The sequence below is a fragment of the Monodelphis domestica genome, chromosome 1, assembly GCF_027887165.1.
Source record: "Monodelphis domestica isolate mMonDom1 chromosome 1, mMonDom1.pri, whole genome shotgun sequence".
Taxonomy (NCBI): Eukaryota; Metazoa; Chordata; class Mammalia; order Didelphimorphia; family Didelphidae; genus Monodelphis; species Monodelphis domestica.
Window position 1 is genome coordinate 211010617 of NC_077227.1, and position 27298 is coordinate 211037914.

The window sequence follows — 27298 nt, forward strand, 5'->3', positions numbered from 1 at the left end:
GTGGGACATGAATCCTAAATAAATAAATAGTATACTTTAATTAAAAGGAGCAAAACAAATGATTAGTTTAGGAGAAATAGTGAAAAAAAAACAGCAGTTGTAAAACATTTTTTTAAATATGCTAGTCATTTAGAATATGAATAAATTTCAACAGAATGGCAAAGGCAAAGAGGATAGGAAAACCTTTTTGAGGATAAGGTTTCCTATCCTGTCCTGACAGTCAGGAAGGCTATATGCATCCATTAGGTACCTACAAGCACTTTGTTAAGTAGTAGAGATAAAAAGAAAAGCAAAAAGAAATGTCCAGTCTTAATAAGTACACAATCTTGAGGTGGGGGAACAACATGAAAATAACTATGTAGAACAAGAGACTAAAAAGGATAAACTTGGGGTAATTAAAAGAAATTAGGCACTACAATTAAGGGGGGGGGTGCATTCTTTTAGTTTATGCTAAGAATCCAAGTCAGCTTAGGCAGGAAAGTTCTGGGTAAAATAAAGGTTATCTCAGGGGAATTCAGGCATATCTTCTTTGCATATAAATAGGGTGTTAGGTCTGTAGTTAGGATGACTCATTTTCTGAGTTCAAATATGAATTAAGACAATTACTAATGTATAAGTGGAAATTTTCTACCTTTGAACTCCATTCCCCAGAATTCCTTTTGTATTTCCAAGCATCCTTTTCCCTTCCTTTACTGTTTCTTATGTTATTGTTTATAAGTTTCTGGGACTCCTCCCTCTTGGTCTCTTCTTTCTCCAGATCATGGCTTGAGTTAATTAGCTCCTTTTTAACTCTAGTTTTTATTTTAATGAATTTTATAAATATAATACTTGAGTTATTGTGTATTAATTTTAATTCTCACACTAGCAAGCGACTGGGAGTAAGACACCAAACCATGTTTGCCTCAGTTTTCTCATCTGTAAAATGAGCTAGATGAGGAAAAAGCAAACCATTCTAGTATCTCTGCTAAGAAAACCTCAAACAGGGTCATGAAGAGTCAGTCACATCTGAAAATGACTCAACAACAACCAAACTTTACATATGGATTTATTCTTGGCCCAGCAGACAAGTAAGGAATATAAAATAGTTGGATCACTTCTTCCGTCATTTCAAAATGCACCAAGCCACTTCAGAAACATGCTAATTTCCTGGGCATATCTCTAAAACCCAAACCATAAGGATATGAAAACTGGGAACTTCCAGATGTCTTCTAGTCCTAATTTCCAAAGCCAAATCTTCAGTATGGCCACCTTGGGGCTTGAGGCTAACCTGTGACCAAATTAGAGGTGGAAGTACTGTGGTCAATGGAAATTCATGGTCAAACTGTCAATGACAAAAGACATTAACAAATTGTCATCAGTTGAGAGAAGAACAACTATGAGGTAGAAGGGATTGAAAATCCTCACATGAACTTGTAAAGAGGAAATTAATTAGGATTATTTATTCTGTAAGAGAAGGCATTGGGGTTAGTTTAGGAGAGGTCAGAATAGCTGTCTAAGGATCTGATGATCTATCTTGGGATTCAACTCATTTTGCTTATCCTCTTAATAAGGAATGGGTAGAAATTGTAGAGAAGCCAATTTAGGTTCGAGGTAAACAAAATCTTAGGGATATCTGAAAGGGTGATGGGAAGGAGGGTTCCCCATTCCCAAAAGTCTACTGACAGTTCCTGATCGCTTATCAAGCTTTCTTAAAGAAGATGCCTTTTCAGGTAGGCTGAAACCAACTGCCCTGCGAAATCATATAATTTTATCTAGACAGTTCCTTGAGGATCATACAACCTAATCCCTTAATTTTACAGATGAGATTTGAACTCAGAGAGAAGAGTCTTCCTGATCTCCGGGTGGGTGTCCTATCATCTGTGCCATCTGGCTGTCTACGTGGCACGTAGTATTATTCACTTGATGGCTGTTGAAGGACCAACTGACTTAAAGATGGATGTAACCTACTTAATGAGGAAGGTATTAACTATTGGCCTTTCTTCAGGCAAGAATGGAGCAGGGTATAACCACTTAGTTCCCAATGTGCCTGTTTCACGCAATTACCAGGTCAAAAATCTTACTTTGTCCACATTCTTTCTCATAGTACTTTGCAATGAACTGTGATGTACTTTTTACCATCAAGAGTCTTGTAATTTTGCAAATCAATGCTGGCAGGTTACATGCCAAAATGCAAAGGAATCTCTGTCACGTTTAGAGTATGTAGAAAGCCGTTCAAGGCAGTTCTCCAATCTCATCTTGACACGTTAAGGTGCCCTTTAGTCATGACAGAAAATGAATATTGTGTCATTTTCTTGTTACAATCTGGATAATGAGGGAAAATATGTGAATTTCAATGTCTCATCAACATTATAATTTATAGTAGTGAACAGTGAACTCTTTCCACCTCGTGGATCTTCTGAATTTTGATTGGCTGCTATTCCATCTTTTCTGTGTAAGCTGATGAGGCTTGCAGAGTATGAGGAGAGCAGCAAAAACAAACCAAATTACTCTCTAAAGGAAACTTTGATTTTGGAATTCCCTTAAAAACTCTACATTTTCCCCACTTTGATTATGGTTGTATAGAAGTCTATTTAGCACAGGAAAATGACAATATTATTTCAAGACCTTTTTTTAAATGAAGTATTCTTTTGTGCTAGGGTTTTTAAATTTTTATGAGAATATGTTGTTTCTCTTTTTAAAAACTAAACTGTTTTAATTTTTTACTGCAAATTAATAAAGTCTTTTGTCTATAAACTCCTCTCAAGATGAGAAGGTAGACACCTTTAAATGGTGGTGATGATTTCTTCTTTCATATTGTTCCTGATTTGATAGAAATCCTGAATTCCTCTGAAAGCAGCTGCTGTAAGAAAGTTAAGATATCTTTCCATAGAGATTATAGTTCCTTTCTGAAACTAGCAGTGTCCTCTTTCTGCCCTCAGACTAGCATATATATTTCTAGAATGCACAATAGGGCTTTAAAAACTCTTAGTGTTTTCCCAGAGCTTATTTCGTTTTGTGGTCACATATTCCAAAACGCAGGTCTAACTAGAAGACATGAGTGATGGCAGAAGAGAATTGTACCTGAAGTCTGAAAGTCTAAGCTCAAAATATATGTTTACCATGTGAATTTGGGGGATCTGGCTGGGCAGGTAGGTAGCACAATGGATAGAGTGCTGGACCTTGAGTCAGGAAGACTCATGTTCCTGAGTTCAAATCTGGCCTCAGATACTTACTAGCTGTGAGGCCCTAGGCAAGCCACTTCATCCTGTTTTTCTTCGGTTTCCTCATCTATAAAATGAGCTCTAAAAGGAAATGGCAATCTACTCCATTTCTTTGCCAATAAAACTCTGAATGAGATCACAAAGAGAAGAATAGGAGGTAATTGAACAATGCTTCTTCACCTCAATTTCAGGTTTTTTTTTTCCTAATGTATTAGTCTTCTCCTTCTTCCTTAAAAGGTTATCTTATAAGAAAATGAGATGCAAAAGGAAGTCCTCTAAAATCTTGAGAGAAAAGACAATGCCACTATTTAAAAGATGAAGAATGAATGACAAACTCTTGGTCCTGAAATGCTTTTTTTTTTCTATTGGTATAGGAATCCTCATGAAGAAACTTTTAAAATTCAGAATGGCACTTGTTCTGCATATTATAACCAGAAAGAGCTGTTTTGAAACACTGAGAGGAAGAGATGGAAAAATGACTTGTCCAATGTCACAAATTCAGTATATGTCAGAAATCACATTTGAACTCTGCTCTGGGGACAGCTTTCTATCCACCCACAGAGTCATGGATGTCTCTCTTGTAAGATAGACTCACATTTACTTAAACAATAGGACAAGATAGCAATGCCACAATTTTTTAAAATCCTTCCTTACCTTCTGACTCAATATCCATTTTAAATCAGAAGAGCAGCAAGGGCTAGGCAATTGAAGTCAAGTGACTTGCCCAGGATCATACAGCCAGGAAATATCTGGTCATATCTGAACCCATGTCTCCCCAATTCCAGGACTCTATCTGCCCTGCTACCTAGCTGCCCCTCACTGGTGTTCTAAAATAATAATCAGTGTCCTCTCATTTATCTAGGATCTGATGCACTTAAGATGTTGTTGCTTCTTGATCAGACGTTTGACCAGACTACTTGGTGGCCTTTTCTTTATTCTAGCTGTGCTTAAAAGTGATGACAGATAACAGCAATTCTAAGGCTTCCCTTTCCTAGTACACTCCTGGTATTATGAAATGTTCAATTCTGGACTGGCTTTCGTAAGTAACAGAGCTCCTAAAATGCCTAATGGTGCTGTAGATCAGTCAATTTTGAATGCCAGGTTTTTGTCAAAGTAAGATTTTTAAGGCAATTCATTGTTGTGATGTCATGGTTGAGCCCTCAACCTCTTGATGCCTCAGTTTTTCCATTTGAAAAATGGATGTTACAAGAAGACACATTGCACTGGGATAATATGAAGCTCAGTGAGATAATTCTTGGCAAGCTATGTCGAATTCACCATTAAAAGCCACTAACTAAATATGAAACATTAATTTAGATAGAAAGGACATGCTAGCGTTAGGATAGAATGTACAGCATTAAAACCAAACAACTTTGTTGAATTTCATCATTACAGGTGAGGTAACCAAATGATTACTTATGTATTAGTTTGCTGAATTAGATAACGAACTTGTCAGGTCTCTCTTCTGAGTTGTAACTTAAAAGTTATGATTAATTCATACATATCTTTTAACATCAACATATTTTCCTTTAAACACAGGTCAGTGACTAATAGGAGTTGCACATTCAATTTGCACCATTAAAAGCACTTCCCCTAATGTTCCGTGCTCTGAACTTGGCACTGAAAAAAGGACCATTCGGTGGAGGGATTTTCTGGGTGTTTTTCTTTTTTAACAAAAATACTGTAAACCTTACTTTCAATTGTTTTACAGCTCAATTGATAAGGTGTGTTCTCCTTTTTTGTTTAAGAAAATTTAAAAGCAACTAATTTAAATATGCAAAATTATCTTGAGTTGTTCATACGTGAACTTAAAAGCCGTGCAACACAGGAAAATTAAGTAATTATGCCTCCAAGTTATTTACTGCAATTAAGCTCATTTATCATATGCAAATTAGTGCAAACTGGTCTCATTAGTTACTAAATTACTCAATATGAGCTGAACAATGTAGCACTCCAGTTTGTAATGAAAAATCCCTGTAGAGGCAAGCAGTATCAATTAAGCTAATTTGCATATGCAAATATATTCACTAACTTTCTCTTTTTTCTATATTTAGTTCTATATTTTCTTATCATTCTGGATCATAGGGAAAATATAGGGTCATTTATTCTTTTCTTTTTTCTCAGATTTACATTAAAGAAATCATTTGAAATATCACTGTCATTTATTATTATCACTGAAGTCAAGCAGGAACCCAGTTTGCCAAGAGAACCAAGATGATTCAACATTTCTGGAGTTTCCTTTTTTTTTCCATTTAACATTAGTGAAGTGTCAATAACACGGATGATAGAAATGAATTTCCAAATCTCTCCTGAAACAGACATTAGACCTCTAAATCTCAAAACTGTTGGAGACATTTTTCCCCTCACAAAACTCGAGAAATGTTGATTGTGATGAATGCCAAGAAAATAATATTTGGTGTCCTCTTATTCCCTATGATCTGAAGTGCTTAAGATGTTATTGCTTCTTGGCCAGATGTTTAAACTGGCCAGAAGACTTTGGTGGCCTTTTTCTTTTTTCCAGCTGTGATCAGAAGAGATGCTGATAACAGCAGATGTGCAACTTCCTTTTCCTCATTAAAACACTGCTATGAATTGCATTTTTTCTCCAAAAATCAGTCATTGGCTGAGTTTCAGAACTGAACCACAGAATCTTGACTGGAGATGATTGACAAATAACGTAGATGCTTTGTATCCCAAGATGCTAATCAACTATTTGTGTGTATGTGTGTGTGTGTGTGTGTGTGTTTAACAATTCCCTTAAATATTTTTTGTAAACATTTCTGAATGTTAAGTTTATGTGGTTCCTATGTATCCATCAATAATCCTGACTATAATAAACCTGGCATAGGAGCCAGGTAGTCAGAACCTCAGAATAAGTTCTTAACCAACCATTAAAAAAATAGAAGTTAAAAAGGATATAAATTATGCATTGCCTGACAAGCAAATTTACTATGCATCTGATATTATGTTTGGTACTTTATAAATATTATCTCAATGGATCTTGGGATGCTAGAAGGTAGTTAAATGACTTGCTCAGGGTCATATAGCTATTAAATGACTGAAGCAGGATTTGAACACAGGTTTTTCTGATTGCAAGCACAGTGTTCTATCTCTGGTTCTATCTAACTGGCTTTACTGGTGTCATGTAGAACCAATGCTTCTCAACTATTAATTTTCCTTGATGATATGGTTAACCAGGGAAGGGGGAGAAATTGGGGTGGGGGGGGAGGAAGCAGTAGATGAATAAAGAACATAAATCACTTTCAAAGGACAGAGAATGGAATATTGAGGCAAGGAAGACCTGGGTTCAAATTCTACCTCTGCCATTAACCAGAATAGTAATAGCATCTTGTTCCCAGGGTTATTGTAAGGATTAAAATGAGATAAAATTTGAGAAATGCTTTAAGCACACTATAAATGATAGCTATTGTTATTTCACTCAAGCCTACAGTTTTTCCCAGAACATTTTATCACTTTGGCTTAACTTTAGATTTAAGACCTTCTAGAATCTGGCTCCAACAACTTTTCAGATTTATTTCAGATTTATTGGTATGGGGGTTGTTTTTTGTTTTTGTTTTGTTTTTTGTTTTTCTAGCTTAAATGAACTACAAGCTGTTCTTGGATCATGATGTGCTTTTCCCTGCCTAAATACATTGATATAAGCCATGTTCTATGCCTGGAATATGCTCCCACTATATTTGCCTATTAAATTTTTCTCAATTTTCAAGGTCCTGTTCAAGTTCTGATTCCTTGATTGGGTCTTTTCTAATTCTCTACAGTTTAGGGAGTCCTAACCTGGGATCCATTAACTTGTTTTTGTTTTTGAATATTTTGATATCTGTATTCCCTTATTATTAGTTATCATTGTGGTCCTCTTGGTTAATTTTATGCATTTTAAAACACTGAGAAAGTGACCACAGGTTTCACTAGACTGACAAAGGGGGACAAAATACCAAAATAGGCTGACATTCTCTGCTGTTATTGAAAATGATACCTCTCTCCTCAAATTTCCTTAGAATCTTTGGTGTGGCTTATTCTCAACTGTTTGCCTATTTGATGTTAATCTTCTAGATGGTGGGGATTTCCTTTTGTTTGTTGTTGTTGTTGTTGTTGTTGTTTTACCATCAACAGCTCAACCTTTCCATGTAATTAGCAATAATAATAGCTATCATAAACAGAGCATTTTAAAGTTTACAAAGTGTTTCTCAAAAGTAGTATTTTATTGTTTTCTTCCCCAGGACTTTTCCGGTAAGACTCTATTATTATTCTCATCTTATGGATGAGAAAATTGAGACAACTAGATTTGGGCAAATGGTCACAAAGCTGGTAAGTATCTGGAGCTGGATTTGAATTTAGGGAGATGAGTACTCTTTAAGGAATGGAGTTTATTGACTATCCCTTCCCCCCCAATCCCCCCCCCCCCCGCCCCCAACAAAAGTGTTTGATGTAATTCCAGTGCAGTTTTGGTAACATGACACTCCCTGATTTTTCTTTCAATAAGAAGATATTGCTATCAATAAAGATGCGTTGTTTTGTAATTCTTGGAAGTATCTGCCCTGCAACCTCTTCTGACCATGGCTGACACAAGCAATAAGGCATACCGAATGCATCAAACCACTCTGCAATAACAGTTCACAGGGTCATGCTAGTGCCTTTAAGTGGGGTCTGAAAAACCTGAAGCCATTTTGGAGGACCTATTCTGGTCATGATACAAGATCTCGCCTGAGGAACCCATGAATTACAGTTTTCTAAGGTTTTTTGGAGTGGCTTGCTTGGCCTCCCCCCAGGAGAAAGCCAGCTAGATGGAACAATTATTAGAGTCCTGGACTTCAGAGTCAGGATGACTTGACTTCAAATTCTGCCTTAAATACTCTGTGAACATGGGCAAGTTATTTAGACTTTCTCAGTCTCAGCTTCTTTATCTGTAAAGTGGGGATAATAATGGCATCTACCTCACAGGGTTGTTGTGATGATCAAAAAAAGAAAATGTATTATAAAGTACTTTTCAGACTGTAAAGTGCTATTTAAAATGCTAGCTATTAGAATTATTGTTATCTACATATAGTTATTATGTAGCTAATATACCTGTTATAACTCAGTGATATCAACTATTACAACTATATAATTGCAACTATTACTTTTTTGGAGGAGAAAACATAGCAGAGGGAAATTCAAATAAATCCATTCAACAAAACTTAGAGTAAAGCACCTTCCTCCTTGAGTTCCAATTCAGTCAAAACTATGGACCTGGGAAAGTCAGTGAACCTCTACTCAATTCAGTTTCTTCATTCAGAAAATGGGATAATTATAGCACCTATCTCCCAGGGTTGTTGTCAGGATTAAATCAAACAATATTTAAAAGTTTTTCATAAAAGGGCAGCTAGGTGTGGCTCTGTGAATAGAGATCCAGGTCTGGAGATGGGAGCTCCTGGGTTCAAATATGGCTTTAGACACTTCCTAACAGTATATATCTGGGCAAGTCACTTAAACTCAATTTCCTAGCCCTTACTTCTCATCTGCCTTGGAACTGCGAGTTAGTATTGATTCTAAGATGGAAGACAAAGGGTTGTGTGTGTGTGTGTGTGTGTGTGTGTGTGTGTGTGTTATTCAAATCTATTTATTATTATTTACAACCATCTTAATGATGACAATTAATGGTGAAGACAGCAACAAAAATAATGATAATAAGAATAATAAATAGAACTTTACCTATAAATACTCTGGATCCTGTCACATCCCAGGGACAATTATCTGAGGTTACTAGAAGCCAAAGTGGGTCTATTGCACATCCTGAGTTTTCCAATATTCCTGTAGTAGGGGCAATGCTTTGAAGTTTCCTATCATAGCATTTATGCATATATGGGTCTTATATTAAAGAAGACTTGGTTTGTTATTCTATTTTTTAAAAAATACATCCTTGGTGGACTTCAAAGATCACTAAATCACAGATTGTAAACTGGAAAAAACCCCTTGGTCTTTTGGTTTAGTCTAACCCCTTCCCCTCCACCAAAGAAACTTAACAAGTTGTCATCCATCTTTGAAGACCTCCCATGAAGAGAGACACACCACTTTCTGAGAAAGGTCATTCCTCTTTTGGACAGCTTTAATAATCAAGAGGATTTTCCCAACATCAAACCTACATTTGCTTCTTTGCCATCTCCACTCATTGCTCCCTTTTCTATTTTCTAGGACCAAAAAGAACAAGCCTAATCCCTGTTCCACATGATATCTATTCAAATACTAAGACAGCTTTCACATTCTTCTTGAGTCTTTTCATCTCAGAGCTAAACATTCCTTGTCTATGATATACTAAAATTCCATTATCTCCATTCCTAAAATGAAGCCTTTTATAAGAAGCAGTGTTAAAGCTAGAGATACATCCCATGCCAGAAGTCTTATGTCAAAACATGGAGTATCTGTCCTTAATAACAGACAGATTTTATGTTTTATTAGTCCAAGCTTGCCGAAAAGTAATGTTGGATAGCTAGAATGGTCGAGATCACCATAAACTATTGGCAAGACAAATAATAAATGTTTCTATAGTGTCATGGTAGCATGCTGACAAATCAGGCTGACATACCCATCCCTCCCTGTTCTTCAATTTACAAGGTTTGTTTTGTTTGTCTTGTTTTTAACACCTGGGAGGTGTGTAAAACAGCATTACTGTCTACTATGCAAATAGGCAGAGGCTGATTTTACATCTCTCCTAACACTAACATAAAGTATTCACTTAGAGAATTAAAGAAAAAAAAAATAGCCAACCCTTGAACTTAGGCTTCTGCCAAGGGCATACAAATAATTAAAACACTCTATTCATAATTTTGACACCTAAGGGAAAGTCACTCCACTGGTTAATTTTATGTTTTTCTAAGATTATATTTGCTATAATTTTGCATTTAGTTAAGCTTAGAAAAACACAGGAAATCCAAACACATTATACAGTTCCTACAAATGGGCTAAGTAAACAATCTTCACTTCTCTCCCTCCTGAAGGATGACAGGATGGAGGAGGGTTAATGGATCCACAGAGCATTTATGATATTGCTGATACACTGACAATAGGAAAACCTAGTCTCTACTCTATGATCTTTTTGGCATGCAGAAAAGAATATTTGCAAAGAAGACCTCTTATTTTTGAAGCCACTTGGATTTCCATCTACTCTGCCACAAAGTATAATTCCCCATCTTGGCCTCTTTACCTCCTAATTGCTCTTACTACCCATCTGACTAATGTAAATCAAGTAAGACAATGTTGAACCAAAATACCTTGAATTAGACCCAATATATACAGTCTGTACTCCTATAATTCTATGGCTAATCATCCTAAAAGCCTTCAATAGTACTACAAATGGCACTTTGGTCCTAGTAATCTTGGATCTACAATACATCTAGATTCACTCAGAGGATGGCAGAAGCAATAACCAGTACAAATCTGGCTTAAAACTCTAACTTGGAAAATGATGGTAAATGAGTAGAATGATCACTGGTAATTTTTCTGGAAGAATAATCTGTGGTTGTCTAAATGATAATAATTATTATCCTGTTCACACTACATAAAAGGCAACACAACACTTCAAGGGATTCTATAAGGGTTGGGGGGGGGGGTTTAGGGGGGCAGGGGAATAGGGGCATGAAAATATATTGTTCCTGGAACAACGTAGTAATGAGATGGATAGAAAGGCCACTATGGTCAATGACACATCACCATCACATAAAGTTCCATTCTGTCATGCAATGTCCTTTTCTTGATATTGCCATGCTAATTGGTATCTGATGTTCAACAGATTTCTTGTCATGATAGAGAATTCAGTAAATCAGCATGTTATGTGGTTTAGAAAGAACATACTGAAGGCATTTCTAACTGAGTTCATGGTGTTTGGGACCAGACCTGCAAAATGTGAAAAAAGCTCCAGGGAAGAGACATCCTTTCTGGACTTGGACTAGCTCCTATTACAAAGCCTCAAAAGTCATAAATAAGGAAGGGTTCAACTCATTTCCAACTGTTCAGAAAAGGGTTGCTTTTTCTGGAGAATTGTTCCTTTTTTTCTTTCTTTTTGAAATTACATTTAACCAGTGACCACTCAAATTTTCACATTTTTCCTTCCCCCAACTCAAATAATCTGAATCAATCTGTCAAAAATTCTTCAAAGCATCATACCTAAGAAACTCTGGGTAGATCCTGTTTCGTCTGACTTTGGTGATGAAGTTAATTCTGATGCAGAAACAATCAATCAGCCAATAAGCATTTATTAAGGTCAAATATATTTGTCAGGCACCATGCTAAGGGCTGGGTATACAAAGAAAGGCAAAAGATGGTCCTTGCCTCATATGCCCTCACAACATGATAGAGGAGACAACAAGCAAGCAAACTACCCATAAATCTTAATCTACATGTTTAAGATTTTCCTGGATGAGAGGTAAGGAAATGTAAGGATTCTCTTGCAAATGTACCCTTCTCTTCACTCAGAAAACTGCCATCCCAGTTCAGATGGTCATCATCTTTAGCTTAGACTCTGGTCTTGAGTCTCTCCACATTTTGCTCAATTCTTTCCATAGATAAAACAATGATTCTTTTTTTCATCTAAGGGTCAAATTTGAACTCAATTTGACATCTGAATCTCTTCACAATCTGATCTCTTCCTCTCTTTCCAATCATTTAACACATCATTTCCCTCCAGGACCACCAGGATGATCCAGCTAGACAAGCCCATTTGATTTTCATCACACTTGTGCTTGTGCTGTGATTATTTCTCTGGAGCACTCTCCCTTCTTATCTCTGGATTTTAGAATGTGTCTGACTTTCATTAAGACTTTGTTCAAGTTTCACTGCTATCTCCCACCTACTCCATTTTTCTTTTTAGTATTCATTCTAGTTGCCTTTCTCTTCCCCCATTAGAATGTAAGCTTCTTGAGGGCTGGAACTGGGTTGTGGTTGCTGTGGTTTATTTACTCTTTGTATTTGTGGTTTATTTTTCTTTGTATCCCAGGTGCTTATCAAAGTGCCTGAAGCATGCTTTTTGTTTTTGTTTTTTGTAGTTCATTCATTTCAATCATTTCAACATTTTCTGACCTTGTTTGGGATTTTCTTGGCAGAGATAATGGAGTGGTTTGCCATTTTCTTTTCCAACTTATAGGACTTAATAAATATTTGCTGATTGATTCAGACAGCCTATTGTATTAGAGACCATTTTAATGATTCCATTTCCTTCTTCCCCAGTTACTTCTCCTCTCCTCTTCTCACTGCCCTAAAGCCTCTAGTGGAGAATACTTTCTCTTGTATTCTCTAATTACTGCTATTTAATACAATCAAGAGACTAATAGGGCTGAAAATGGGCCCCACTTTCCCTTGAAAACTAGCTTATATAGGATCTCTGTGTGTTCTATAATCATTGTTGCTTATGACTGCATACTTCCATATTTTTCCTACTTTCAAAAAGCCTGCATGTTGTATTCAGACTAATTGAGCCCATATTGACCATTACATTTTCTCTCATTGGATTAAAACCTAGAGAGGCCTTTAGCTACATTGAGCTTTCACAACATACAGTGAAAAGAATCAAATTGTATTGCTTCAGACAAAGCAGATTCCAGAACCCAGAAAGAAGGGGAGAAAAGGATCTTTAACAAAGTCCATATAGAAGAAGAGGAAAAAGAAATGAAAAGACCTAGTAAGAAATGCAATCTCACCTCTACACCTGGAAATATGCCCAGTCATAATGGCTTATCATTTCATGCTCTAATGAAAATCACTTCTTTTTCTGGGCTTGCAGAAAGCAGCAGTACCCAGGAGGGACTTTTGCTAGTTCTGAATGGTCAGGCAAGCCTCTGCATACGATTTTTATAAAGATTACCCTTATGTCTGTCTCAGAGTTCAACTGAGCTGAAACTCTGCCATCTCTGTAAAACAAATGAGTCAGAGAGCTTTGCTAGGTAGGTACTTCTTTTTCCAGAATGTTGGAAGCTTAGGAAACATCTTCCAAAATTAAAACATAGTTTGATTCTAACAGCTCTCATCTTGGAAGCAAGAAGAGAACCTTCTGTAGATAAATGTAGGCATGTTGAAATGACAAGAACTTTAGGAACATTAATGATGATGATGATGATGATGATGGTGGTGGTGGTGGTGGTGGTGGTGGTGGTGGTGGTAATAAGTAGGATACCCAATCAAGAAATAAATCTCCTGGACAGTTGATCTCCTAGACTCCACTGATTTCAACAAAGGTAACGTAAGTATTTCTGTATCTTAGCATTCATGAGAACAATAAGTTAGCATTTGTTTTCACTTATTTTAAAAGCATTTTGTAATTTCTTCCCTAGTAATTTTGTGATGTGAGGGGTAAATATTCCAATATCAGAAACAATTATGATCATGACCTAAAGCTGAGAACATCCAAATTTGACAACAAATGTAAATACATCACATTACCCTCACAACATAGCTTTGCTTTTCCAAAAATTATATACATATATATAAAACACACAATCAAATATATATATAACCACAAAGAAACACAATATACCCGCACAATTATTCTGTGAACAGCCAGCTAATACAGTGCGAGTCAACTAAATAGAGCAATTTATCTAAATTATTACAGCACAAATAATACTTGCCCTCCCTTTCTCATTAACACTCTCTCAAGTGATGGCTTTCTAAAAAGAAAAAAATGAATTTGTAAGAATCACACAAATCCAAGCGGAAGCAACAGTCTAATACAAAGTTGGAGTCATCGATTGTTCTTGATTTATCAATCTATCTATCTATCTATCTATCTAATATATTTTAATATATGCTCTTATATAATATTATATATACATACTATATATATTCACACACCAACATACATATACATACACACACACTTCCATATAGACACAATGTTTTTTCTTATTACCTGTAAAATGTGGCTTCCCAGGTGTGCCTCAAATACTTCAATGGCTAGAGCACTGGGGCTTCTTCTGCGCTGGGCACCTATAACTGAATTAAAAAAAAAAAAGATATTGCAGTGAACTCATGTTTCCAGCATAACTTCTTGCCTAGTCATGTCACTGGTTATTTATTGTGGTTATGTAAATTTGTAGTAACAGCACCTGGCATAAATTTCCATTCTGACTTGTGCTACTACCCCAAGCAGAGCTCAGGTTTAGCTTTCAGTGGCTTTAGCAGCTACAACTGCCAAAAACAGTGAAAAACAATGCCCTGGAGCACACTTTGTCTTAGTATCCAGGGATATTTCTCCTGTTCTGAGACCAACTACATATATGTATAGGCCACTAAAAAATAAGTACATTAAACCAGTATTATATCTCTTTGCAAATTCAGGTGACTCCAAACCAAAGCTGAGAAGGGCAGGAGTTTGCAAAGCATAGGAAGTTCTTAAGGAACTCTTTTGCATACACATAAGGTAGTTAGCAAAACTGCATTAGAACTCTGGAGACACTCCATAAATATATTCCTGTCCAGAAGAAATATTGGCAAAAGGGACGATGATTTTTTTAAAAAGATATAAATACTAACAAAGACTATATAAGAAATAGCATTTTTTCGGGGGTAGCTGGGTGGCTCAGTGAATTGAGAGGAACATCTAGAGACATGAGGTCCCACATTCAAATCTGACCTCAGACACTTCCCAGCTGTGTGACCCTGGGCAAGTCACTTAACTCCCATTGCCTAGCCCTTACCACTCTTCTGCCTTGGAACCAATACAGTATTGATTCTAAGATGAAAGACAAGGTTTAAGAAATAAAAATAAATAAAATAAAGTTATGGAGTTTTGTTTCAAAGTGAAACAACTATTAAAAGAGTTTTGCTGTTTCCCAATTATCTTCAGCTACTAAATCAATTAGAATTTATTAAAGAGCTACCGTGTTCTAAACACTATGCTTTTTCTTATTGTCAACTTTTGAAATAACTTGCTGCCCCTGAGTATTATCTGTACCAGTATGAATAGATAAATTGTATGGATTTTCTTCCTCAATATGTGCCATAATCTAGCTAAGAAACTTTCCTCATCCATTTGGACAAGGCAAACTTCTTTCTGTTTGTTGGGCAGGGTTTGAAAAATAAGCAAAAAACTAGTTACTCTATTCCTCCTAATCAAGAATTTTCCTTCTCATGAATGCACATAAACATCACATTGTTTTCCTCTTTTTTCTCTTTCTACTATATCATAACAGGATCTGAGACTTAGAATAGGAAGGGAGCTTAATGGTTTCCTGGTTCAAATTTCATTTTTTTTTTAAAAAGGTGGAAAGTAAGGCCCAAAGCAATTAGTTGACTTTCCCAGGATCACACAGGGAGTTAGCAGAAGAAAAAGGACCTAAATTCTAGTCTCATCACTCCAAAGTCAGTCCAATTGCCATTGTATTTTGCTATGTTAGACTTTATTACAATTTTCCACATGACAAGTAGTATATATTAAAATAAATATCATTTTAATATCAATATCGTCAATATCAAATATTATTTTTTCTCCAAATTCATGTCAAAAAATTTTAACATAAAAAAAACAATTCAAGTTCCAAATTCTCTCCCTTCCTTCTCTCATACTTCCCTGAGATAGTGAGCAATCTGCTATAATTTTACATGTGTAATCATATAAAATGATTAATAAATATTATTAATCTCCCTAGATATTTTACAGAGATGAAAACAGGCTAATAATAATACATGATATAGAATACTTTTGAGTTTTCCAAGTATTTAAATATTATTAACTCATTTAAATCACACACATGTGTTTAAAGTATCTATTACTACTATTAATATCCTCATTTAACAAATAAAGAAACTGAGTCTCAGAATGAGTGAGGCAGTATCAGAGAGCCAGACCCAGAAAGAACTCCACCTAGTCAAATACACTCATTTTACATGTGAGGAAACTGAGGCAAAATTAGAATTCAGGTCCTCTGACTTTCAAAGTCAGTAGATCTTTCCATTATTGCACATCTACCCACATTGGAGTAAAAAAAAAAGAGAGAGAGAGAGAAATAAGAGTAGAACTGAGATCCTCCTAACTTGAAGTCCACTTTGCACTATGCCACAATTCTCCACTCAAGTTAAATAACTTGACAATGGCCACCCAAGGGCAACAAGATGGTATAGTATATGAAATATTGGGTCTGAAGTTCAGAAGACATCTTCCTGAATTCAAATCTGGCCTCATAGACCTGGGACAAGTCACTTAACTGTCTCAATATCCTCATCTGTCAAATGAGCTGGAGAAGGAAATAGCAAAACATTCCAGTAACTTTGCCAAGGGAACTACAAAATCAAATGGGGTCACAAAAAGTCAGACATGACTGAAATGGCTGAACAACAACAATGACCATCCAACTAATAAAAGACCCCTTTCCCTATGCCAAGTTATGGCATTTTATTTCAGATATAGATGTAACTAATACATGGTAGGAGTCTTTCTGTGAAAGAAAGGCATGAGGGGGCAGCTGGGTAGCTCAGTGGATTGAGAGTCAGGCCTAGAGATGGGAGGTCCTGGGTTCAAATGTGACCTCAGACACTTCCCAGCTGTGTGACCCTGGGCAAGTCACTTAACCCCCATTGCCTAGCCCTTACCACTCTTCTGCCTTGGAGCCAACACACAGTATTGACTCCAAGATGGAAGGTAAGGGGAAAGAAAAGAAAGAAAAGAAGGAAAGAAAAGAAAGAAAGAAAGAAAGAAAGAAAAGAAGGAAAGAAAAGAAAGAAAGAAAGAAAGAAAGAAAGAAAGAAAGAAAGAAAGAAAGAAAGAAAGAAAGAAAGAAAGAAAGAAAGAAAGAAAGAAAGAAAGAAAGAAAGAAAGAAAGAAAGAAAGAAAGAAAGAAAGAAAGAAAGAAAGAAAGAAAGAAAGAAAGAAAGAAAGAAAGAAAGAAAGAAAGAAAAAGACATGACTAATGACATTCTTCAGTATTACCACAATAAAGTTTCTACCCAACTTGAACAAAATTTTGTTTGGGTCCTTGACTTACATTCATGCCATTCTTTTGATGCCAAATCTATGCATCTATATATTTTCTTTCATTTACCAAAGTTCATGAGAATCTTTATCTTTAATAGGAATTTACTAAAGAAGGAATATAAATGCTCTGAAAATTTTCTATATGGAGGCTTTAGAAATTAATAGCTTACTTCTTTCAGCTTGCCAAGGGAAAAAAAAGCAAACTTTTATTACATTTCTTGTTGCCCCAGAGCCCCATAAAATACAAATTTTAAATAAGACCTATTTCTTCTGCTTCCTTCATGCTAGAAACATTCCAGTTAGTTGACAAGAAAATCCCATCTAAATACTTGCTGGCCTAATTCAATTTAGCTTCAGTTACTGAGTAAAGCAGGTTGGCTCTTCAGCTTAGACTGGATTACTGTACAAATGCCCTTAAGAATACAGTACTAGAGAAAAGTAGTGTGTATACCTTTCCATTTATTAGTTAGTGCTTGTGATATTTGAAATAGCCCTTTGAAAATGAAGGGAATGTTAAATATCATTTCTATTACCAACAAGAAACCAAAAAGGAGATAAGGACTTGCAGAAAACATTAGTTACAAACATCTAAGGAAACATGAGAATCAATCAGTCAACATGCACTTACTACAGACCCACCATGAGCCAGGTACTGTGCTAAAATCTTGGGATTCAAAGAAAAGCAAAAGATAAATTGCTCTCAAGGAGCCCACACTATAATTGGTGAAGATCCATCTACCCTTCTTTCCTCCTTTTCTTCTTTCTTTCCTTCTTCCTTCCTTCCTTCCTTCCTTCCTTCCTTCCTTCCTTCCTTCCTTCCTTCCTTCCTTCCTTCCTTCCTTCCTTCCTTCCTTCCTTCCCTAACTCTCTCTCTTTCTTTCTCTCTTTCTCTTTCTTTCTTTCTTTCTTTCTTTCTTTCTTTCTTTCTTTCTTTCTTTCTTTCTTTCTTTCTTTCTTTCTTTCTTTCTTTCTTTCTTTCTTTCTTTCTTTCTTTCTTTCTTTCTTTCTTTCTTTCTTTCTTTCTTTCTTTCTTTCTTTCTTTCTTTCTTTCTTTCTCATCTATCCATCCATCCATGAACCTAACCATCCACCCACTCATCCATTCATCTATCTATCTACCTATTAAAAAAACAACTATGTACAAATAAATATACACAGGATAAAAAAGGAGATAATATTCTGAGGGAAGGTACAGACATTAATGGGGATGTGGAAAGGCTTCTTGCAGAAAGTGAGATTTCACAAGGACTTGGGAAGTCAAGGAAAACAAGAGACAGAGATGAGAATGAAGAAAACTCCCTTAGAACTAGGGAATTTTGGAGCTAAAAGCAATTCTGTTATAATTTGAGCTGGTAGAGACGATCAAGATCAAATGATCAAAAGAGGAGCTCAGAAGTTGGTCTTATACTTGGCCCTGGAAATAAAATCCATGCCACGCAGTTCTCATTTTGACAACCAATCTGTGCCATGGGTTTACACACATGCACACACAAACATACACACATACTCTTTTAAAAATCCAGAAACTTTGAAGACATTACTACTTTGTGTTTTTTGATTAATTTTCTATTCTAACATGCACATTTTACTCCCTTCAAAATTCCTTTGGCATTTTTGATAATGCAGCTGTCTTGCTGAATATTGTTTTCAGTTTATACAATGCTAATTGCACATTATGGTAGTTTGGTATGAATGACTCCACATGAATACAATCTGTCTTCTGGGTTTCTTTTTGTTGTTGTTGGGGTTTGTTTTTTTTTTTTGGAAGGGGGAGCAGTAAGGCAGGATGGTAAATACATATTTATTATGTGCCTACTATGTGCCAGGGACTGTGCTAAGTGTTTAAGATAGAAAGACAAAAGACAATCCGTGCTCTCAGAAAGTTCAAAATCTAATGAGAGAGAGAGACAACATGAAAACAACTATAAACAAACAAGCTATATAAATAGGATGAATTGGACATAATCAAAAGAGGTAAGGCTCTGACAGTAATGGGGATGATGAAAGAGAAGGGAAGGTGAAAAACTTAGAAAGGCTTCCTCCTCCACTCAAGATAGCATTTATGATTTCAAGAGTTCTTGATTATTATCTTTCCTTAGGCACACTTGGCCCTCTCAATTCAGAGTTCACATTAAGCTAGTGCATCTCCTTGGGGACCATCTGTATCTTTAATTTTCTTTTTTCTTTGTCAGTTCCAAAAGAAATCTACATAGGAATCTCAGCGCCTCCTATCCCTGTACACACATATCTTGTCCTAGCTTCATGCCATTCTAGCTAATGTCATTTTTATGGTACTGGAGGACTGCTTGATTTATAGGATTTGCACTTATGCAGGTGATGGGGGGCTATAATGACAGCTCCTAATTTTACAGCCAACATAAATATGTTAAACAGGAACCCATTAGATTTCTGGGAGGAGCCTCACTTCCATTCTCATATTATTGGTAACAGAAGAGATGTTAAATATAGATTTCTTAACTTCCACTTTGAAAAAAAAAACAACGCAATAGTCACCCACTTTTGGCATTTTGAGAAATGGGACAATAATCTGATAATTTGAAGACAATGAAAATGATGCTATGTTTCCTCTTTACTGCCTCTGCATTTTACTCAGAGCCTGAAGCTGTCTTCCCCTGGACTTTTATGTTCATTGGAATCTGAAAAGTAACACTGTTTAAAGGGTTCCTTCAGATTTTTGAATTTTCTGGAAATTTGATACCTTTGAATGAAGTTCATCACCCCCATACCACTAATTACTCTAATTCCTGCTGGAGAAAACCTTGTTTCACTTGATTGTCTGGTTTACCAATTTGTTTGGTTGCTTAATTATATGAAATCATCCACTTTTTCCAATTTAAAACGCAATAAATAAATTATCTCTACTCACAAAAACCACCATTCTCCACCAAATACATACACACAAACATAATACATGAATGCATACACACATACCACTGGGTTAAATGATAATAATAATAAACATTTATGTAGCATTTTAAAGTTTGCAAGGCACATTACAAAAATTATTTCATTTTCTCCTCAAAACAACCCTGAGGGGAGGTGCTTTTATTATTCCCCATTTTATAGATGAGGAAACCAAGTCAAATAGAAGTGAGCATCTTGATCCAAGTAACATAGCTGATAAGTATTTGAGACTCAATTTGAATTCAGATCATCCTGATTCTATGAACATTGCTCTATCCATCAGGTAACCTAGTGACAGTGCTCACTTATTATAACGTAGTACTTGAGCTTTGAGGTATCTCAATTGGCATATATTTCACCTACTTTTAAAAGCAAATAATAAAAAATAAAAATGACAGAATATATTAAAGTTTTCATATGTGAAATTCCATCTTTAAAGACTGTATTTTCTTTAAATATAATATTATTTATTATATTAATATATTAAAATAATACAATTCTTAAAGAAGATTTTAAATTAAAAAACCTAAGTTTTTAACAAATGACCCCAGAGGGAAACAATCCTAAATGCTACATTTGTCTACTCATATATTCCTACATTCACTTAATATTTGTTGAGTATATCCTATCTATAATGTATTGACTATATCCCATTGGAAATACACAGATAAACAAGACATGATCCTGACCCACAAAGAATTTATATTCTGGTCAAATGCTAAAATATACAATATAGTGGAAAGAACTATTTCTGGGTTCAGAAGACCCGAGTTCAAACTCTACCTCAAAGGCTTACCACCTGAGAGATATCAGGCAAGTCATCTGACTTCCGGGACCCCTATTTTCTTCATCTATAAAAAAAAGGGATTGGACTGATGATCTCTGATTTTTTTAGCTCTAAGTCTATGACACAAATATCAAACAAATGTGAAAATTTACTTGTATCCCACACTGCTATTTTCATTTTCTTCTCAAAGAAAATATAATGCCTTAGTGATCTAGATATAGAAAAGGAATGGGATAGTAATAGATGAAAAGGAAAAGAAAATAGTTTCTGGTCACTATCATTGTTCATATGCCATCAAATTGAGAAGAAAAGAAAAATGAATGAGACCAACATCAGAAAAGTATAAAAACAAAGTATAAATTAAGGAATAAAAAAATATGCCTTGACCCTCAGCAAAACCAGTACACCTGTTTTACATTAAGTGATTTGGCATACCCTTCTCTAGTGGTAATTCAGTATCATGAAAAATAATCAGTCTTATAGGGAAAAAAAATCACAACATGCTCCTTTCTACCCAGTCATTTTCCTCCCCAGTCATCATCCCCTTCTGGGGATGTACACACATGGAGAAGGCTGAGGATCTTGGCTCTGTGGGAATTTGACCTATTCAGCCAAAAGGTCAGCTTGCCACAGAAGAAACCATTATGAAATGGAAACACGACAGCTCTGCTCTGTGGATGAAAATGATGAAAGGTGAAGAAGTCATGAAACCCATTCACCTTGTGGCCTGCAATGCCCTTTTTCTTTTAATCAATCCCCAAACCCATTGCTCAATCAAGGCAAAGCTTCTGAATAATAACACTGAATAATAATAATAATAATAATAATAATAATAATAATGCCAGACCAGAGATGGTCCTGGATTAACAAAATGGAGTAAAAAATCATCTTTGTTTGCTGATTGTGTATGTGTGTGTTTTATATGGACTTTCCATTTATATATTGATTTGTGGCTTCCAAAGCATTTCAAAATATATGATGTTTAGTCACACAATGCTTCTATGTGATATGCAAGACGGGAATTATCTCTCTTTGTTTTACAGATCTAGGAACTGAGGACAATCAGGATAGCTGATTTAGGGATTTATTTTTCCTTCAATTTAAATAAAACTTAAATGTTTAGGGACAGAGAGGGGACCTGTGATTCCTTGGGATAAGGGAACACTCAGGTAAGGAAACTGCTACTATCAATGTGTTCCTATATATCTTCTCAGCATCCTCCAGTTTTAGAGAGTCGCCTTGGGATCCTGAGAGGTTTTGACCAGCCCAGAGTCATGAAGCTACAAAAACAGTAAATACAGTGTTAGACCTGGAGTCAGAAAGATTCACCTTCCTGAGTTCAAATCCAGCTTTAGATACTTATCAGTTGTGTGACTCTAGGCAAGTCATTTAACCGTGTTTGACTCAGTTTCCTCATCTGTAAAATGAGCTGGAGAAGGAAATGGCAAACCACTCCAGTATCTCTGCCAAGAAAACCCCATATGGGGTCACATCACAAAGAGTTACAGAGGACTGAAAAGAAATAACAACAGTCAGAGAAACAGGATATGTCAGAAGCAGTATTGGAACCCAAATCTTTTCCTTCAAGGAAAGTGCTCTATCCACTAATCCATGCTGCCTTTCAAGTTCAGTGTAATATTCAGCCTAAATGAGATTAAAAGATGAGCTCAAATGATGGTATGCTACAAATTTTGGAGAAGAGTTCCCTAGATTCCCTCACCTCGATCCAGAAAAAAAACTATCTAAATTTATGTCATGTTCTATTGGTGTCAAATACAGGGAGAAACAGGTTCCTATAGTAATCTATTAACTTAGAAAACCACTATGTTGTATTGTTTTTTATTTATTTTTTTGAAACATTTACCAATGTCTTTAAAAAAAAAACACCTTATCTTCTGTCTTAGTATTCATTCTACAACAGAAGAATGGGAAAGTTTAGACAATTAGGGTTAAGTGACTTGTCCGGGTTCACATAGCTAGGAAGGGTCTCAGGTCACATTTGAACCCAGGACCTCCCCATCTCCAAGCCTGATAGTCTATTCCTTATACCACTTAGTAATTAATTGCCAACATGACATTTTAATATGATCCTAGCCAACATGGAAATTTTGTGGATCATACTTCTGAAAGTATACAGGACTCCTAGCTGGGTGACCCTGGACAAGTCACTTAATCCCAATTGCCTAGCCCTTACCACTCTTCTGCCTTGGAACCAATACTTAGTATTAATTCCATGAGAGAAGCTAAAGACTTTATTTTTTTTTAAGCGTACAATATTTTAAGATCTACAAAATGATTCACATAAATAATGACACCTGAGCCTCACAAAAACTTTGTGAAGTGAGGATGATCATTATCCCCAATTTAGAGTTTAGGAAACTGAACCTCAGAGAAGTTCATTGATTTTCTCATAGCCACAAGCTAGTGTTAAAAGTGAGGTCCCAAAAAACTAAAAGCGGATCTTTCTATTTCCAAGTTGAACGCTCAAAACACTCCGGAGCACTCCCTGTCAAGGACAGTAACACAGGGCATTTTGCAGAGATGTTTCTGGCAGGACACAGGATGAGACATTCCCATAGATACAGATCTGGAAGAAAACTTAGAGAACATCAAGTCTAACACCCACATTTTACAGATGAGAAAACTGAGACCCAGAAAGAGAAGTGATTTGCCCAGTTTCCCACAGCTAGCAACTATCCAAGATATCTAAAAGATCTGAAAGCAGGTCTCTTGAATTCAAAAAATGATCCTTCTCTCTGCCAGGTCATTCTGCCTCTAAGCTAAAAAGTGAGGGTCCCCTTGGATCTGACTCATGTGGACTCAGGTGCTTCCATCCAAGCCACCCCAGAGATCTTCTCCTAGTGGCTGACCTCAGCGTCCTTCCTCCAAAGAAGTAAGGACCTGTTCCCACACTGCCACTGGGGGAAGGGGGGACTGGAGTGAATGCTTAATGGAATCCCCTAACATCATTCTCAGGGGCCTTGGTAATAGGGCTAAGCAAAGTCAGGGTCTGGGAAAGAAAGGAGTACAGAATGCCTAATGAGTCTTTCCATGACTACCAAAGAAAGGGGATTTTCCTTAAAGAATCACAATTAGCCTCCCTGGCTATAGGGCAGAGAAGGCCTGCCAAGGCTTTCAGGGGTTTCAGCGGTCTGGGTGTGCTTCCCGAGTTGAATTAAGATCTTTATTTTGCATTTCATGTGGGATAAAACCCAGCCTCTAGATTGGGCTCTCACAGTGCCTCGGCTTCATAACTTGCCTCATTTGGCTCCAGAATGCCCCGGCAGACCTTAGACAAGGGAAGTATCTGGATTCTGGTTAGGCCAGAGACAGGACATTGACATCACCAGTGCCGGATCCCCCCACCCCCACCCCACACTATTACAGCGACAATGCGATACATCATATTAATCATCTTTAAAACAACAACAACATTTCTGACCCATTTTCACCGGGATTCATTTCTGCCATTGTCAAAGTCTGATGGCTGATGCCCACCCAGACCCAAGGGAGAGGGCAAATCATTGCAAATCTGGAATGTTCCTTTACAGATGAACACACACCTGAAGTCACTTAACCCCAATCACCCAGCCCTTACCATTCTTCTGCCTTGGAGCCAATACTTAGTATTCATTCTATGATAGAAGGTAAGGATTTTATTATGGTTTTTTTTTTTTACAACATACAATAGTTTAAGATCTACAAAATCTTTCTGGGGTGCTTTTTTTAATTTTTCAAAGCACAATTTAAAATAAAACTTTCATGGTTATCATTTACTTATGGAATCTCTTTGGTGTGTGATGCTGACAAAAGGGGGGGAACGTCTTTCAATCCAAGGGCATATTTGGAACTTTAAAAAAGTGATTCATGTTTCCTCTATTCCACTGGTATTGCAGCCCATGTTGAGAAGGCTGTGTCACTTTCAAGGAGGGTAGAGTATGCTTTGGACAGTGTGATTGGGAAAGCATCACTGCTTTTGATAGTAATCTGCAAATCTGATTGCATTTCTGGATTAAAAAAAAGAAGCATATCTGCATTCCTCCAAGAAATAAGTTCTCTTGCTTCTAGACACTAAAGAGCTATGGGCTGGGGGTTTGGGGAGGGGGAGAGAAAATGTATGCTATGTTCTGGTTAAAAAGAACTGATTAGTCAAGGAGATGTTTACCACAAACTTCTCATCTCCTGGAGATTTAAATATTCTTCATGTGATTTTAGAAACTTTTCTGGGCAAATAATTCTCTGCATCAAAAGTGAAAAACCTTATAAATATGAAATGCCATCCAAGCATTCCCCTAATAAACCTTGACAAAGTTGGAGTGGGATTTGATCAGTCGGATATTTATTTATTTTTGCTTCCAAAGTTTAGAGACTAAGTGTCTTCTCCTTTTGCCTGCTCCTTATTCCTTTGAAGGAAATAAGAGTTTCTCTATGCAAGAATTTCCAGCCACCTAAGTGGAGATTTCTCCATCTGTAGCTGGGGGAGGGGAGTGGTGGCCTTCCTCCCACAGTCTGGTAGTTACTATAGTAACTATTGTGCCTCCCTCAAAAGGGCTACATATAGGGTGATTAAAATTCTTCATGGGAGTACCCCCACTCTTCCCCTTGACAATGAAATTCTTCAGGGAGAGGGTTAAGCTTCTGGTTTGGAGTGACAGCACCTGAGGGAATGACAAGGCCCTGACAGTCAACATCACTGGCCTGATCTGAACTGGGAAAATGCAGGCGAGAAATGCAGCCACTCTGGTCCAGGAGAGAGAGAGATGGGGGATGGGGGGTGGGGGAGGGAAGGGATAGGGAGGACTGGAAATCCTACAGAGAACATGAGGGGACACCAGAGGAGGAGAATAACATAAAACCCAACTGAATGAATAGTCCAGAGGAAGCTTTCTATTCTTGACATTGGGGAGATATTTGTATTAGGAGGAGATTGAGAAAAATCCATGAAGTCTTTTAAGAAGGAGCAAAGCCCAAGAGTGGCTTGCATGACAAGCAATTCAACAGATACATCCTTTAGAAAAAAGGGATGTGGCCCTCTCTCTTCTCTCATGATCATGTGGCCATGGGTAAGCCAAGCTGGCATAGAAAGAGGGAGGTTTATTTGTGAAAAGTGCCCCAGTGTCCCTCTCTTTGGAGATCCCATCCTTCATGAGCTGAGCTACTCTGCAGGGTGAGAGGCAGAGGAAGGTGGTTGAGAATCCCAGAGAAGATACTACATTTTAGTATTGATTACTGGTTTTTATTTTATCCTTTAGGGTAGTTAGAAGCTATGAAATGCTCAGCTTCAAGGCTATCCATGTCCAACAAGAAGGTAGAGCAGATGCCAAAGAAGCTAATTCTAATTTCAAAAGCATACATACACATATAAACAAAGAACCACCAAAATGAATAAATTAATTAACAAACTCTAAATGAAATCTTCCTAAGAGTTACAAATCTGATTTGAGGAAAGAATCCTAAGAGTTCTAGCACCACCATTTTCCTAGATGGCTCAAGGATAGAATGCAAATCTAGAGTCAGAAAGACCAAAGTTCAAATTTGCCCTTAAACATTCACTAACTTTGAACCCTGGACAAATCACATAACCTACTTTTGTTTTAGTTTTCACATCTGTAAAATGAGAGATAGCAAGAACACTACCTCCCAGGATTGTTGTAAGGACAAAATGAGATTAGAATTGGAAAGTGCTCAGCACTGTGTCTGGCACACAGTAAGCACTATATGTTTATCATCATCATCATCATCATCATCATCATCATCATCATTCTCAGGGGTGATCCCCTATTCTGAACTCAAAGACTCCTAATGAAGGGGAACACACTACCTCTCAAGGTAATCAATTCCAATTTTGGGTAACCCTCACAGTTGTAAAGATTTTCCTTTTAATTAAGCTATTTCCTTTCCCCCCCCCTTCCAATTCTATCACCATTGTTTCCAAAGAACAATGAGAGAGAAGTGGACAGATGCAAGAGATATTGTAGATGTAGGATCAACAAGATATGGCAACTGGTAGGGCACAGAGAAAGAAGAGAGTGAGGGATGTCTATAGGGAAATTGGTTTTGTTTGATTTTGTTATTTTTAATTTTTTAAATTTTAATTATTTAAATTTTAATTTTTTAACTAAAAAAAGTTATTGTTGTTGTCTCCCTTAATGGGAAAGATAGAAGAAAAAGGAAACAATTTTTTAAATTAAAAAATTAGATTAAAAAGTCTAGGATGACATTAAAATGATAAGACTGGGTAGTTTGAGAAAGGGTAGTATCTTCAACCAAAATATGTAAGTTTGAAGGAGTGAATTTGAGGGGAGGAAAAGATAAGGAATTTTTTCCGAATTTAAGATTCCTCTGTTCAGCAGATATTTGGAACTATGATCTTGGGGCAAAAGAGAGTTATTGAGCTATATATTGGGTATGAGAAGTATCAATTTGACTATT

At 36.5% G+C, this 27298-nt stretch overlaps 1 protein-coding gene across 6 annotated transcripts in view; it reads right to left on the reverse strand.

Moving 5' to 3' along the window:
* Window positions 1-27298, reverse strand: part of NPAS3 (neuronal PAS domain protein 3) — a 1104268-nt gene that overhangs the window by 569936 nt on the left and 507034 nt on the right. For all 6 annotated transcript variants that reach the window (XM_007472507.2, XM_007472505.2, XM_056820400.1 and 3 more), the window contains one exon: window positions 14095-14177. In XM_007472507.2, coding sequence (XP_007472569.2) covers window positions 14095-14177 — 83 coding nt within the window. The remainder of the gene's footprint in view (window positions 1-14094; window positions 14178-27298) is intronic.